This window comes from Pongo pygmaeus, chromosome 6 (genome assembly GCF_028885625.2).
Source record: "Pongo pygmaeus isolate AG05252 chromosome 6, NHGRI_mPonPyg2-v2.0_pri, whole genome shotgun sequence".
NCBI classification, from domain to species: domain Eukaryota; kingdom Metazoa; phylum Chordata; class Mammalia; order Primates; family Hominidae; genus Pongo; species Pongo pygmaeus.
In genome coordinates, this window is record NC_072379.2 from 141,497,501 (window position 1) to 141,514,091 (window position 16,591).

General features: G+C 44.3%; 4 gene segments (V, D, J or C); all 4 read left to right on the plus strand.

Moving 5' to 3' along the window:
* The first annotated feature begins 2,385 nt into the window (after positions 1-2,385).
* On the plus strand, positions 2,386-11,104 carry LOC129041610 (T cell receptor beta variable 6-4-like). The segment is given in 4 exon segments: positions 2,386-2,467; positions 2,559-2,857; positions 8,353-8,484; positions 10,967-11,104. Coding segments are annotated over 4 exon segments (618 nt in total).
* LOC129040083 (probable non-functional T cell receptor beta variable 7-3) lies at positions 5,767-6,366 on the plus strand. The segment is given in 2 exon segments: positions 5,767-5,859; positions 5,974-6,366. Coding segments are annotated over 2 exon segments (357 nt in total).
* Positions 10,965-14,115, plus strand: LOC129040072 (probable non-functional T cell receptor beta variable 5-3). The segment is given in 2 exon segments: positions 10,965-11,185; positions 11,310-14,115. Coding segments are annotated over 2 exon segments (615 nt in total).
* On the plus strand, positions 13,693-14,784 carry LOC129040078 (T cell receptor beta variable 9-like). The segment is given in 2 exon segments: positions 13,693-13,920; positions 14,053-14,784. Coding segments are annotated over 2 exon segments (405 nt in total).
* The last annotated feature ends 1,807 nt before the right edge of the window (positions 14,785-16,591 follow it).

Sequence of the window (16,591 nt, forward strand, 5' to 3'; positions counted from 1 at the left end):
GCAGGGCTGTGTACAAAATTAAATAGCATAAAGTATCTAGCATGTAGCAGAAATCTAGATATTAGGTTGGTGCAAAACTAATTGAGGTTTTTGCTGTTACTTTTAGTTACTTTTAATGGTAAGAACTGCAATACTTTTGTACCAACATAATATTTTGATTTCCTCTGATAATCTCAGATAGCCTCTTTCACCATGCCAATGTGTAAAGGCAGATACGGACATATGATACCTGGAAATCTTAGGTTGAGGATTCAGAAGTCACAGAAATGGAAATATACATTTCCTCTGATGATTTATTTGATGAAATTAACTAATTAACTAAAGAATGCAGTATGGATCCCTCTGGAGGCATTTAAAAATCAACGTTATTGATATATAAATTATACAATGTAAACATTATACATTTTAAATGAACAGATCAGTGATTTTTGAGCAATATATATGTATATGCCCTTATAATCCCCACTCCTATTAAAATGTAGAATATCCCCACCCCTATTAAAATGTAGACTATCTCCAGAAAGTTCCCTCGAACACCTCTGCAATGCCTATCTTGGTCCCAGAAAACCAATGACGTAACTTCTATCACTGGAGAGTAGTTTTGTTCACAAATATTTTTAATGTCCATTTAAAACCCCTACTGATTAATCCTCTTGAATACACAGCTAAATAATCAAGGCAGGGAAGAGTTTCTGGGAGGTTTTATGGTTTTAGAAGGGATTAAAACCATGAGAGCTACCTTGATCCATGGTAGGAATGATTCTATCTGGAGATGGATGTTGTGCCGAAATAACCTCAAAAGGTCTTTTCAGCTGGTAGAAGCTGATTCGACATTTATTTATTCATTTTCATTCATTTCTTTTCTTTTCCATCCATTAACTCAAATTATTTAGTAATGATATCCTGATAACAGTTAATTATCTCCAAAGAAATTATTTTGAGTTCCCATAGGACACACATGCAGCTGGTTTTGTGTTCACACACTGAGAATGCTGGGGTCGAGCAAACCATGGTAATAGTGACTTCATTGAAAGATGATGTTACATTGGGAGAAGCATTCTTTTTGCCTTAACCCCAAGTGTTTAACTCATAAATCCTGAGCCTTCAGCTAGAATTCATCTTCCTGTTCTGGCCCTGTCCTGGGCACCAGGATCCTGAGCTGTGTGTTTCCATCTCTTGAACCACAGGAGCCCTGAGCACGCACATGAAACCCACTAATGGGCTTGTTGGATCCCAGCTGTGACTTTCAGCACCAGGTGGCCCTTAGCTGTGACTTTAATTTCTGTGTCCTTCACTACTAAGTGAAGCCCCATAGATGCTGAATGACCAGACCTTGGTCATGCATTGTGCTGAAAGGAAACCAGCACAGGGGGAGGTGAGCAGCATATGAAACAAAATCATGTATTTACAACCAGCGACATGACTTACTGGCAGGTCCTTTGTTCAAACACTATTAAGAATTTAAAAATCATGACAGCAGAGTGATAAAGCAAGTGTGGGGTCCTTCTGAATGCAGGGCTTTGTACACTGAAGATACAGTTTTTGAGCTCCTTTTCATTTATTACTAAATTAATGGCAGGAATCCTGAACGAAGGGATATTCCCTATGAGACATGACACCTCAAATGAAACAAGAGCATTCTTCCTTATCTTGAAGTCTGCTCCCTCTCGCCAAGTTCCTCACTCATCAGGACACCTTTGTGCTCACAGGTCTTCAGCAGCGCTGGGTGGCCACGATTGTCCACACAGAGGGGGCAGTCAGCAGTGTGAGGTGGTTCTGCCTGCTGTGGTCTCACCCCAGGAACAGAAAGCAAGACTCCTGGATGGAGCTGAAGGTGCTCAGCTGGGCTTGTCAGGAGTTCCATCTGTCAGTGAATTGACAAGAAACAGAGCAAAACGACTCCTGCAATGTTGATGAGCCTGCCCCTGGGATTTGGAAACCTGATAACAGAGAAAACCAATATAGACACAGGACTTTAACAGGATTATGGTCAATTAAGCAAATTAGAAAAGGATACTTGAAGGAGTATTTGGGACACAGGAATCAAAAACACCAGGGAGACATGAGGATTATTCCTAAGATTCTAGACTACAGCAATACATAGATAACTAACACCAGAATATTAATGAGGAATTATATCATTGCAGGAATAAAATTTATACTGAATTACAAACTGTTTGCACAAAAGTCAAGAAAAACTTGAAAGGCTTATGTCAAGAAGCATTCTTCCCATCCAAACTTCAGTGGTGCATTTATTTTGGATTTGACCCTCTGGGGAAGGGGCATGACCTCTCTCAACAAGAAGGTTCTGGGGACCAGGCAGAGAGAATGACGTCTCAGGGTGACTTCCTTGAGAGCCCTGTTCCCCTTTCATCAACACACAGACCCAGAAGACCTCTCTGTCCTGTAGCACCTGCCATGAGCATCAGGCTCCTGTGCTGTGTGGCCTTTTCTCTCCTGTGTGCAGGTAAGTCCCGGGCAGGGCCCCTGTGTGGATTTCAAGACCCAGAGCCTTCCCATTGAGGCTGCAGCATTGGCTTTGTTCTCCTTCTCTGTAGGTCCAGTGATTGCTGGGATCACCCAGGCCCCAAGATCTCAGATCCTGGCAGCAGGACGGAGCGTGACACTGAGATGTACCCAGGATATGAGACATAATGCCATGTACTGGTATAGACAAGATTTAGGACTGGGGCTAAGGCTCATCCATTACTCAAATACTGCAGGTACCATTGGCAAAGGAGAAGTCCCTGATGGTTATAGTGTCTCCAGAGCAAACACAGATGATTTCCCCCTCACGTTGGTGTCTGCTGTACCCTCTCAGACATCTGTGTACTTCTGTGCCAGCAGTGACTCCACAGTGCTGCACAGCCATCTCCTCTCTGTACATAAATGGGGGGGAGGCTCTGCCCTCCTCCCCGACCCCAGACTCAACCATGTCCTTGGCAGCGTTCTCAGCACCGGGAATCTTGGAAGCACAATGGGTACTGGGCAGTGTGAGCCTGTCTGTGCCAGGTGCCTCTGTAGGCAGTCCCAGCCAGGCCTGGACTGGTCCCAGAGCCTCAGATGTCTCTTTTGTTGCTCTCTGGTCTTTCCTCCAAGCTCTCTTTTTGAGATGGGACCAGGGCTTTCCCAGCTGTTACTTTTCTACTCATCATCCTGAGTCCGAGGCCCCCAGGATGGAACAGGATTTGTATTTCAAATCCGTCTAGACTCCTGTCTCTCTCTGGGGGCCACGTTGCTTCCTCTCTCCAGGGTTTCCTCCAGTCCCCACTCTCATGTGGCCCGCCTTTCCCATCTGAGCAGTCACCCCCGAAGGCCTTGCTGGGCCTCTCCACACCACCTCCCCTCCCCTTTCTACTGCAGCCATGAGGCTGCCTCTTCTGTGCCTCCTTCCTTTCCATCACAGAGACCTCAAAGGCCATTTCCTCCACCCTGGGCTAGTGCCTTCCTTTCTGCAGTGGTCAGCTTCTACCTGCACTTCTGATCTTAGCATGATCAGCCTCTCCTACTGGAAGCACTCCCTCAACTCTCAGCTGAGGTCAAATTTCAGTTTCCCTCTCATAAGCTTACAGAATCATGTGCCTCTTAGTAAAGTTCAGCACAGTTGCAATTTTTCCAACACTTGTTTTATTCCTTTTGTGCTCCACTTAATTTTAAACTCCATGAAGCTGAAGGCTGAGCTTGTTACATTCACCACCAGCAGTGCCTGGCAGACAGGGAGTCCTCATTCATTTCACAGAGAATGGATGAGTGAGTGACAGGTGAGTGAGTGATGAGTGGGTGAATGAACCAGTAACAGGAACACACTAGATTCATTGTACCCTGGCAGAGGTCTAGAGTTAACTTTGCCTGAGATGCTCTGCTATGAGCTCATCAAGGAGCACTCACTTGTTGAACAAGCATAGGACCATGCATGGTGCAAGCCAGTTTGTCAGTCTGGGAATTTCCAATTTAAAATATGATGTGTTCTTCAAGCTGAATGAGGGTAAACTCTCTGTATATAATTCTAATATCTAAGCTATTTCTTAAAGTTTTGGGTTAGGAACAAAAAAAATCCCTGAAGAGGGCACATTTGTAGTTTTAGGATTTTTAAAATATATTGATATTATTTTCCCTTGGAAGAACAGGATGGGAACAGCCTTATAGTTGCTAATTTGTGGAGAAGGTATCATGTAAAAGTAAGAGAAAATCAGAATTGTGTTCTAGAGGGTACATTGTGGCTGTCCTGAGAACATGTTCCCCAGGAACCTAAACCATGAGCGTGTTCAGGAACCCAGAGTGCAACAGACAATTCTTGGCCCCATGAATTTTGCGGTAAGACTGGAGACAGTTGGAAAAACTATGGAGTCTTGAAGTTCTTCACTCTCAATGCAGGCCTCTCTTGAACACCACAGATTAATGTCAGACAAATATGCTTCTACTATTATGACTATTAAAACAAGAACCAATGAAGAGAAGTGAGCAGAAACAAAAAGCAATTGAAGTGTATGAAGACAAGAAATTTTTACCATTAAAAGATATGCAAGTTTGTAGAATTATATTTAAAGGAAATTGAAATGTGAACAAGAAAAAAAGAGACTGTCAGAAGCCATCAAGGTAACGTTAAAAATAATCAAATTCAATACAGAAATGATTAAGATTATCACTGAAAACCAAATGGAAATGAAGAAAAGATGAAATGCTTCTAAGAGATTATTAGTGATGTCAAGGACAGAGCTGAAGAAGTTACATAGAATGCAGCACCGAAAATTAAATATGTAACCTTAGAGAGAGCTTAAGGGTGGTTTCCAGCATAGTAGAATATATAATTTTTAATTATATATATTGCTTTATATATATAAATATATATATTTCCCATTTTTCTTATAGATAATTTAAGTTTCAGAAAAAGAAAGTAGAGGGAATAAGTGATTGTGATGAGACATTAGCTGAGAATTTTCCAGAGGTGTTTCAGGACCTAAATTCTCAATTTCAAGAATTCAAATGAATATGAAATAAGCTAAATGTTTATATTATAATGAGATTGTGGAATATAAGTGACAAATAGATGATTCTAAAAACAGTCAAAATGAAAAGGTAAGTCTCTCCTAGTGGAATAGACTGAAAAGATCAATGAAAGTCAAGAAAGAGGATCAGAAATAACCATTTAGTCAGAATTATAATCCCCATTCATTAAATACTGAGATGGAGGAAAATATATTTACAAGTGGAAAAATAAAAAAAAAAAGACTATAAGTTTTCCCATAAGGTATCTTTTCTGAATTATAGTCAACAAAGGTGAGAAGTAGTCCCAGAAGAAAGGCATGAGGTGCAGCTTGTGAGGGAACACATGTGTTGGGACAGCCCCATTGGGCACATGTGACTCGGGGAATGGAGGAGGCTGGGGCATCAATGGGATGGCACAGGGGACCCTGACTTGCAGGAAAGACAATGAGCTCATCCCTTGGTGCCTTGTGTTGGGGGCACTGTTGGCACATCCTAGAGAACATGCCCAGCAGACAGAGGAGTGCCTGTGGGGTGAGGAGATAAACTCAGAGATGCAGCATGAGGCCTCCAGCTCCAGACAGGTCTGGGGCACAGAGTGAAGACCGATGCATTGATGTTGTTTAAAAGGAGCTAATAAATACCTAAAGCAGTCATCCAAGTGTGTTCTAATATAAATCCTGTGTTCCTGAGGTTGTGGGGATTGAGAGAGGAAGTGATGTCACTGTGGGTACTGTTCTGTGTCAGAACAAGGACGTCCCTCCTCCTCTGCTCCTGCTCACAGTGACCCTGATCTGGTAAAGCTCCCATCCTGCCCTGACTCTGTCATGGGCACCAGGCTCCTCTGCTGGGCAGCCCTGTGCCTCCTGGGGGCAGGTGAGTCCTCAGACACCAACCAGTCTCATTGTGTGTGTGTGTGTGTGTGTGTATGTGTGTGTGAGATGAGTACAACTGTTTTCCTCATTCTGTTCTCAACTTGTGTCTCCATAGATCACACAGGTGCTGGAGTCTCCCAGACCCCCAGTAACAAGGTCACAGAGAAGGGAAAAGATGTAGAGCTCAGGTGTGATCCAATTTCAGGTCATACTGTCCTTTACTGGTACCGACAGAGCCTGGGGCAGGGCCCAGAGTTTCTGATTTACTTCCAAGGCACGGGTGCAGCAGATGACTCGGGGCTGCCCAATGATCGGTTCTCTGCAGTGAGGCCTGAGGGATCCGTCTCTACTCTGAAGATCCAGCGCACAGAACAGGGGGACTCAGCCGTGTATCTCTGTGCCAGCAGCTTAACCACAGCATGACACAATCGCCTCCTTCCTTCTCATAAACCTCTTCCTCTCTCTCCTTGCTTCCTTATGATACTATTTTGCACCAGCGCATCCTCATCTCACACCACTCCACTGCCTCTTCCAGAATCATCGCTTGCATGTCCGCTGCTAAGATCAGTGAATGTGCGTTGTACACGTTAATCATTTTCTGTGGAAGGCCCTTTGCTGGTCTTCATTATCCATCTTTATTTTCCACATTGGATACTGCCCCCTTCAAGATTACTTGTTGCCTACAAGGGATCCTACTTTTTACATTCAAATTTTACTTTTTATTAACACGTATTTGATGCCATCTTAAAGGCAATCTCATTACTGTCCCAATCTTTTGCTAATCTTTATGTTAATGGTAACATTGATTGTTATTTTGGGGGACATGTATTTCATCTTTGGTAATGAAATGAAATAACTACGCACTTCAATTCCTGTATGTTCTTCCTACTTTAGAGTAAATCCAATTTTCTTCCATTCCTCACATTCTATCCCGCTCCCTTTATATGATAGTTTTAAGAGAGAAAATATTAGACTCTAACTGCAGCTATGTGATGAGTTATTTAGAATGAGGGTGGAATATTAAGCTTTGAGTAAAGTAATAGTCAGGGTTAGAACTAGTGTTGGAATCAGGGTTTAGGGAAGTTGCTCATAAAACCTGCAGGATGACACTTCTGGAATAGTCTCTCACTCACTCTGCAGACATTTCCCAGCATCCCTTGGGCCATTGCAAAAGCAATGATGAAACTTCACGTATTGGCCACGAGATGGCACTGTGGTCCACTGGGATCTAAGGGACTCTGGGGAGAGCCTGGGAGAGTAACCTGGGAAAGGAAGGGTTAAGAAAAATTAGGGCTGGAATCCAATATTTTGCAGATGTTGCAGCAGTTTTCAGTTATTGCTAGGCTACCTACAGCTATGCAAGATGCAGGAAATACCTCTAATCTTTAATGAGATCCACAGTTGAAGAATTTTGGCCTGGCAGCATTGGTGTCAAGCACAGGTGCAGAGGAGCAACTGCCTCAAAGGAACATGGGAAAGCTAGGGGCGGGCTGTGCCCTAAGCTCAGTATGTCTCTGCTGCACCCTATCTTCCCTGCAGACCTCGCCGGGCAACAGCCTTCATGAGAGGAGGTGGATCCTGCCTGAGACCAGTCAGAAGGCCTTGGACCAGCTGGACTCCGTAGGCATTGGGGGTGACACCACAGGCCCACCAGACTATTCCCTAGAGAGCAGCCTCTGAGCCCCAGCTCACAGTCCTGAAGATCACTGCACTTAGTTGGGACAGCCCCTCCTCACTCTGACCCTACCATGAACCCCAAACTCTTCTGTGTGACCCTTTGTCTCCTGGGAGCAGATAAGTTCTGGAAACAGCTGCAAAACCCTGTCATGGGTTTGCAATGTCTGGGCTCCAAGCCTTTTTTCACCTTTCCTCTGCAGAGTCCCCCTATTTCTTAAGTCTTGTCTTCACTTTCTGTCTGTGTCTCCAGCAGGCTCTGTTGATGCTGGGATCACCCAGATGCCAAGATATCACATTGTACAGAAGAAAAAGAGATGATCCTGGAATGTGCTCAGGTTAGGAACAGTGTTCTGATATGACAAGACCCAAGACGGGGGCTGAAGCTGATCCACTATTCAGGTAGTGGTCACAGCAGGACCAAAGTTGATGTCACAGAGGGGTACTGTGTCTCTTGAAACAAGCTTGAGCATTTCCCTAACCCTGGCATCCACCAGCACCAGCCAGACCTATCTGTACCTCTGTGGCAGTGCATCCGCAGCCCTGCACAGCCAGCTGCTCTCTGCACAAAAAAGGCAGTCACAAGCTGGAGGTGGGCACTCCTTACGGAAGCCCGTGTCTCAACCAGAAGAAAAAGCTGCCCTTTCTGAAGCTCTTCCCAGACTTCCCAGCAATGGGATCTCATTCTATGTGTGCTCCTGCAGCATAAAACTTAGAGTGAGCTGAGTCTATCACTGTAGTGTGGATGTGTAAATGCAAACAACATAATGTTATTTTGGTCAATTTGGAATATTCTGGTAATTGTGCAAAGGAACAGTAGCTTCCAACAAGAAATTCATATTTCACTTTCTTTTCAGGGGAGAAGAAAAAAGCAGAAAGCAGCTGGAAAGCTTTGGCCTGCTTGAGTGATCTGGGATTCTCACATAGCACACAAAACATCACCTTGGCTTTGGTGCCTTTGGATACCAAGCATGTGTTCCCTGGAGGACAAGAAAATCCAATTTTTTTGTTACAAAGTTATAAACACACAAGTGAATAATCCACTTAGGGAGAATGTTAATAAATGCAACAAACTCTGCCATTAGACCTGAAGATAATCAGCTAGTAGAATTATCAAAAAGAGATTGTAAGTCTCTTACTAAGTACCAGTTTGATTTCCTCTGAGGATAGATGAAGGAAGGAACTTAATTTTTACCATCACAGTGGCTTGGATTAGAATCCATGAGTTCCTTAACTTGTTTTTCTTTTCTTTTTTTTTTTTTTAGAGACGGAGTCTCGCTCTGTTGCCCAGGCTGGAGTGCAGTGGCGCGATCTCGGCTCACTGCAAGCTCCGCTTCCCGGGTTCACACCGTTCTCCTGCCTCAGCCTCCCAAGTAGCTGGGACTATAGGCACCTGCCACCATGCTCGGCTAATTTTTTGTATTTTTAGTAGAGATGGGGTTTCATTGTGTTAGCCAGGATGGTCTCGATCTCCTGACCTTGTGATCCACCCACCTCGGCCTCCCAAAGTGCTGGGATTACAGGCATGAGCCACCGCGCCCGGCCCCTTAACTTGTTTTTCTTGTAAAATATTACAAAATAATATAGAACACACATTTTACTTTCCTTTAGCCTGTAGCCCTCTTTAGCACCTACAGGGAGAAGCCCATATCCCTGGTTAAGACTTCTTATGTTGGGATCCATTAACCGAAGGACTGGGAGGTCCATAGCCCGTAGCGGGGCTTCACAGGAAGTGCAAGCTCTATGTGCAGAGAACCCCATATGTCTCTTCTGTGCCCAGTGTCCCCCTGTAAGGCTGCCAAGGAAGGAGTCCGGGTTGCCCAGGACCCCACTCACAAAAGGGAGCAGGTTGCTTGCTTGGCAAAAAAATCAATTCACCAATTGGCCAATCTGCTGAAAGTCAAAATGAAAGGCTAATATGTGAGACCAATGAATGCCCAATTTCTCAAATTATTAAATTTATAACTGTTCATGGTTCTTGGTATGACTTCAACAGCAAGTGAGCATTTTTTTTCTTTGCTTATAGCTTTCTTTCAGCCATTGATCCTCGGTTGTGTCTTAGCCTCTTATCAGTCCAGCTCATTTTAATACTAAATTTGACAGTTGTATATCTCAGCAAGAAGCACGTCTCACATTCTCCATATTTTATGTGGTCATGAGTGTGTTCCTGTCTTATTCTGATTTTATGTGATGCATTTCTAAATAGGACTGTACAGAATACAAGCATCTATTTGTATATGACTCTCATCTTTTATGGGGAGAGGTCAGAGTAGGTGAGCGTGCACCATGATTCTCTGCTGGAATCTCTTTGGATTCTATGTCCCCTGTCACATGGTTTATTTTCATATGCATATTTCTCATGGTTCTCCTGACTCTTTTAGAAATGCTCATTGCAGGATGTTAGAAATTTTATTACTTTTAATGGCAGAATGTTAGAAATTGTGTTGACTCTTAAGGCAAAATAAAATACCCGGACTCGCTTTTCCATTGCTGTGTCTATTAGTCGTGGTCCTGGAGATATCAAGGAGGGACAAAAGGAATATTTGCAAAGGTGTGGCAGGGTTAAGAGAACCCAATAAGAGAAGTAGAAGTAGCCTAAGAATAGCAGAATCTTTGGCTCTTATTCACATTGGCCTGAAATAAGTAGGAGAGGATGTAAATCCCAAAGCATCAGGTACTGTAGCTTTAAGGCAAGGCTGCCTATAAGGTGCTGTAGCCTTTGGTAGGGAAAAGTAACCAATATAAAATAATGAAGCAAGAGGAGAGCCAGGCCATAGATTAATCAGAACAAGTGGTGACCCTACCTCCCTCTACTCTCCTGCCATTGTCTCCCATTAGCCAAACTCACTCTGGAGTTAGAGAAGAAGAGAGCCAGTTAACATAATACACTGAGGTCAGCCTCTGAAGGCAGGGTGGATCTGGAGAAATTAAATTATCCAGATCACTATGCATAAGATGGCCTTGAGGGTGCTGAATCCCAAACTGTCTGGCTAGGTCTGTGCTGTGAGCTGATAAAGCCCTAGTATTATTTCTGGGGAATCTGTACTCTTAATAATTTACAGACAACAAGGTCTGCTTTGGATCTGATCAGATAGACTAAATCTTGGGGACTTTGCACCACTGGCCACTCAAGGGAGGGGCTGGAAATATTTTCTGAGGACAACAAAAATAGAATTAGAAAATTTGGTTGAATCTAGCGTCAGAGAGATGACCTTAGAACAGCCAGGGAGAGCTGGAAGAGGAAGGTTTAATCACAGGCTCCTTACCCTCTGCTGATGGGCATGTGTGTGAGCTCCAGCATGGAGCACCACAGCACTAGGTGGGAGGAGGGTGAGAGGGCAGTGGGGCAGCCTGGGAGCTAGAGTAGTGTAGGCAGAAGAGCAACTGTCTCATCACAGAAGCTTCTGCCCTCACCCAACCCTTCTGCTCGGCAGGACAGGGAGGGGAGCACTGGACCTCAGGAAGCCTTCAGGGGGAGGACACAGGACAGTGACATCACAGGATACCCCTCCCATCAGGAAAATCAAGGCCCAGAACTCACTCGGCTCTTCCCCAGGAGGACCAAGCCCTGAATCAGATGCAGCGCTGCCTGCCCCACTGTGCCATGGGCCCCGGGCTCCTCTGCTGGGCACTGCTTTGCCTCCTGGGAGCAGGTGAGTCCTGTGCACAGGACAGCAGCCCCATTCTCAGCTTTCCCACCCCTATGTCCTCCATTTTACATTAGGGAGGACCTCCAGGCTGTCTGCTGTGCTCATCCTCCATCTGCTTTTCCCACAGGCCCAGTGCAGGCTGGAGTCACCCAAAGTCCCACACACCTGATCAAAATGAGAGGACAGCAAGTAACTCTGAGATGCTCTCCTTTCTCTGGGCACACCAGCGTGTCCTGGTACCAACAGTCCCTGGGTCAGGGGCCCCAATTTATCTTCGAATATGCTAATGAGTTAAGGAGATCAAAAGGAAACTTCCCTGATCGATTCTCAGGTCGCCAGTTCCGTGACTATCACTCTGAGATGAATGTGAGTGCCTTGGAGCTGGGGGACTCGGCCCTGTATCTCTGTGCCAGCAGGTTGGCACAGCCCTGCAGAGTCACTGGAACTCTGTGCACTAATCTCTCTGCTTCCGTATATGGCAGTCTCAGACCAGACAGCTGTGAGAACCTGGGGCCTTCAGGGGGAAAGAAAAACAACTTCAGGACTCTGAACAAGGCTGGCGGAAACAAGGACAGGAGGATCTGCTCAGAGGATGGTGCTGCTTCAAGATGTTCACGGCAAAATTACTTTCTTTGTCGGATGCTGTACACCATAGTGATAGAGTAGCTGGCACTCTCCTTTTTAGAAAAGGAAATTCATTTTGGTGTCAGGATTGTTCGACAGATGTGTAGTATAGAAGGTAAAATCTCAAGGGTTGGCTTTATGTAATTAAGGGAGAGGAAATTGAGATTTGGTTTGGAGAAATTTGAGGAGACAGAACATGATTAAAGATTATTAAAAAAATAGAAGTAGAGCTACCAGATGATAAAAAATTGTGTTCTCTGCAACATAACCTGTCAAAGTTTTCAATTGCTAGAAAATATGCAGCAAGACCTTGTAGCAACTGGCATCACCCCAAGGCCAGTCTAGGATGGTCATCACCACGTAGCCACTTGCCCCGTGGGAGGGCCCTGGGGCTGGTTCCAGTGTCTTCCTTCTGGACTTAGATCTCAATTCTCAAAACAGAGGAATTCATTTTACTGCTGAAGGTAAACAGAAAAAGGCTCTCCCATTTCCCCAAAGATACATCCTCCTTCCCTTGTATCTCTTTCTGACACTCACCGCCCAGATCTATTACCTTCTGTGATCAAACACCTCTTTGAATATTTCCTAAAACTCTGCAGCCTTTACATTCTCTGCATTTGTGCTCAGTATTTCCATGTCTTGGAAGGACCTTTTGTCTCCCAAGAAACAGACAGACTCTGCTTATCGGTCAAGGATGGGCTCACACCTGCTTTCCTCTTCGCTTCTTACCATGACATTCCCCAGCATTGTACTATACCACCATCTTTATTATTTTCCTAGGAAAAGTCAAGTATTAATTAAATATATAATGAAAGTTATTTGATGTTGTGAAATGTATGTTAATTCCTGCTTATATAGAGTTCTGGAATATTATTACTTTTATTAATGTGAGGGATATTATTAACCACTAACTATTCCTGGTTAGAGATCAAAGTCACTTCTGCGTAGTGATAGCAAATGTGAGAACCAACTGAATCTGTTTGAATTACAGCTGGCAGTGTTATTCATTTCAAAATTTTTATAACTTAGAAGTAACTTTTTAAAATCTAGAAACCCTTTTGTAAAATGCACTGTCTAAAATTTAGTAATAATGAACCTAAATACAAAATATGAAAACATATGGGTGTAATTAACCGGGATTAGCTGTGGAATATAGGGTTTCCAGGCTGGGTCTCCTTGATATCATCACACTGTTTAATCGTATGGCCTTCATAATTCTAGCTGGTCTCTACCATCTTAACATATTACTTGCAATTATGTAACAATTGTTTATTTTGTAATCAAAATGTTGGTTCATGTGTCCTTCGACTCCATTGGTGAAGGGTGGATTTGAAAATCAACCATAAATGGACTCTTCTGGGAAAGCATGGAGGGGGTGTGTAAGAGAGTGGGGGTGGCAGGAGTGGGGGCATCTCTGTTTCTGATTTGGACAATTTGAGCATATCACGTCAGGAGGTATGAATCCGTGAGACTGTAGACTGTTGGCCACTTGGAGGCGCTGTGGCTCCACAGTGCTGCAGAGAACTCAGTGGAGGGGTGGGAGAGTGGCCAAGAGAGGAGGGCTGAAGGGGATGCCTGGCTGCCTGCTGGCATCAGAGGGGTGGATGGAATTCCCTGAGTGGGGCCTGGACTTGTAGAGTTAAGCACAAACTCTCATTGCCTTGGAAGAGTTGGGGTGCCAGAGGCCTCCGTTTGCACCAAGAAGGGAGTGTCTCTGCTGCTGCACAGGCAGTGGAGGGTGAAGGGGCTGGGGTGGCAAGGGCTGGGGAATCAGTGTCAGGGCAGGGACAGGGCGGGCAGAGGAAAGTAAGGTGTGATGTGGGTATGTTGGGACTGTGTTCAGTCCTCCTCACCTTTAGCTTCTGGCCTGTGCAAGACAGGAATAGTACATGGAGTAGCAGAACCTGAGGCCTGCCAAAGAGTACAGTGGGCTGGAGTGGTCTGCAGGGGAAAGTATGTCAGTGCGGTGACATCACAGGTCAATGCTCCTATCAGGAAGAAGGGAGCTTGGGAACTGCAGAATGCTTACTACAGAGACACCAGCCCCAAGCTAGGAGATCCTGCCATGGGCTTCAGGCTCCTCTGCTGTGTGGTCTTTTGTCTCCTGGGAGCAGGTGAGTCCTGGGCACAGCTTGAAAGTCTCTGGTCTTCATTTCTTGTCCCTGAAATACATGCGGGCCAATGATGGCTTCAGCAGGAGGCTTTCTTCTGTGCCTTATGGTTAACTTTTGTCTTCTGACACACAGGCCCAGTGGATTCTGGAGTCACACAAACCCCAAAGCACCTGATCACAGCAACAGGACAGCGAGTGACGCTGAGATGCTCCCCTAGGTCTGGAGACCTCTCTGTGTACTGGTACCAACAGAGCCTGGACCAGGGCCTCCAGTTCCTCATTCAGTATTACAATGGAGAAGAGAGAGCAAAAGGAAACATTCTTGAACGATTCTCCGCACAACAGTTCCCTGACTTGCACTCTGAACTAAACCTGAGCTCTCTGGAGCTGGGGGACTCGGCTTTGTATTTCTGTGCCAGCAGCGTAGCACAGCCCTGCATGAGCATCAGACTTCTGTGCAATAACAATCCTGCCCCACTCAGGAAGTGACGGTGAGGGGAGGGCTGCCAGCCAGAGCGGCTCAGGCCCTGGAGAGTGGACAGGGCTTTCCCAGGCACTCTCTGGTGCTTCTGTGTGTGATCTGGTTTACTGCTCACTGAAACTGTGTAAGTGAAGTATTATTTTACCTGTTTATATATCTGAGGGACAGCAGATGTCCTGGGGCTCATATTTAGTAGCTAGCTGAAGTCTATTTTTTCAACACCTCTGCACTGTCCCTCTTCACTCCGGAGATCTGTCCTTTTACCTGGTGTCCCCTTTTTGTGTCCCCTAGAGCAGGATGCTAAGGTCATGATAACTTCTTCCCTGACAAGTCCAATGGACACATGATTTCCAGGCAAAACATATCTATTTATTCTTCATTGTGATTAAAAAAAAGAAAGAAAAGAAAGGTGCAGTTTTCTGCTCTTTAGCCCTCCTATGGGCAAGGCCAGGTCATCTCTTTTACGGAGTCTGTATGAGGACAGAGCTTTCCTAGGTTCACAACAAAGAGCAGGAAATGTTTTTTATGGGGCGTGTAGTCTTCCTGTGCCTGATGCAATCTGCCATCAAGGAAAGGACATGAAAAATTGTTACTCATTGGTTAATATTTTTTATTCTTTTTTTTTTTTTTGAGACAGAGTTTCACTCTTGTTGCCCAGGCTGGAGTTCAGTGGTGCTATCTCGGCTCACTGCAACCTCTGCCTCTTGGGTTCAAGCGATTCTCCTGCCTCAGCCTCCCAGGTGGCCTCCACCACACGTGGCCAGTTTTGTGTTTTTAGTAGAGGTGGGGTTTCTCCATGTTGGCCAGGCTGGTCTCAAACTCCTGACCTCAGGTGATCCGCCTGCCTTGGCCTCCCTATGTGCTGGGATTACAGGCGTGAGCCACACGCCAGGCCCATTTTTTTTCTTTATCAATGAATCTTTTGGGGCATCCTACTTTGTTTAAGGGATTATATCACATGAAATATACAATGAAAAAAAGATAATTGGAAAAAAGGGGAATTTTTAAAAAATGAAGAAAAAGGTGTTTCTTGCATTTGAGGGTTTCAAGGTCTGCAATTTTTGGTATACTCTAATTAGTTTACTCAATTTCTGATTTTAAAAATTTCCTCTTAACCTACAAAATGGGAGAAAATTTTTGCAACCTACTCATCTGACAAAGGGCTAATATCCAGAATCTACAATGAACTCAAACAAATTTACAAGAAAAAAACAAACAATGCCATCAAAAAGTGGGCGAAGGACATGAGCAGACACTTCTCAAAAGAAGACATTTATGCAGCCAAAAAACACATGAAAAAATGCGCACCATCACTGGCCATCAGAGAAATGCAAATCAAAACCACAATGAGATACCATCTCACACCAGTTAGAATGGCAATCATTAAAAAGTCAGGAAATAACAGGTGCTGGAGAGGATGTGGAGAAATAGGAACACTTTTACACTGTTGGTGGGACTGTAAACTAGTTCAACCATTGTGGAAGTCAGTGTGGCGATTACTCAGGGATCTAGAACTAGAAATTCCATTTGACCCAGCCATTCCATTACTAGGTATATGCCCAAAGGACTATAAATCATGCTGCTATAAAGACACATGCACATGTATGTTTATTGTGGCATTATTCACAATAGCAAAGACTTGGAACCAACCCAAATGTCCAACAATGATAGACTGGATTAAGAAAATGTGGCACATATACACCATGGAATACTATGCAGCCATAAAAAATGATGAGTTCATGTCCTTTGTAGGGACATGGATGAAATTGGAAATCATCATTCTCAGTAAACTATCGCAAGAACAAAAAACCAAACACCACATATTCTCACTCATAGGTGGGAATTGAACAATGAGAACACATGGACACAGGAAGGGGATCATCACACTCTGGGGACTGTTGTGGGGTCGGGGGAGGGGGGAGGATAGCATTGGGAGATATACCTAATGCTAGATGACGAGTTAGTGGGTGCAGTGCACCAGTATGGCACATGTATACATATGTAACTAACCTGCACATTGCGCACGTGTACCCTAAAACCTAATGTATAATAATAATAAATAAATAAAATAAAATAAAAAGATATATTACTCTGTGAAAGCTGGATGACCATTGCCAGACAATTTAAAAAGTATATATATCAATATGAAATGGATTGATGATAATATTGCATATTATAGTTTATAGTACAT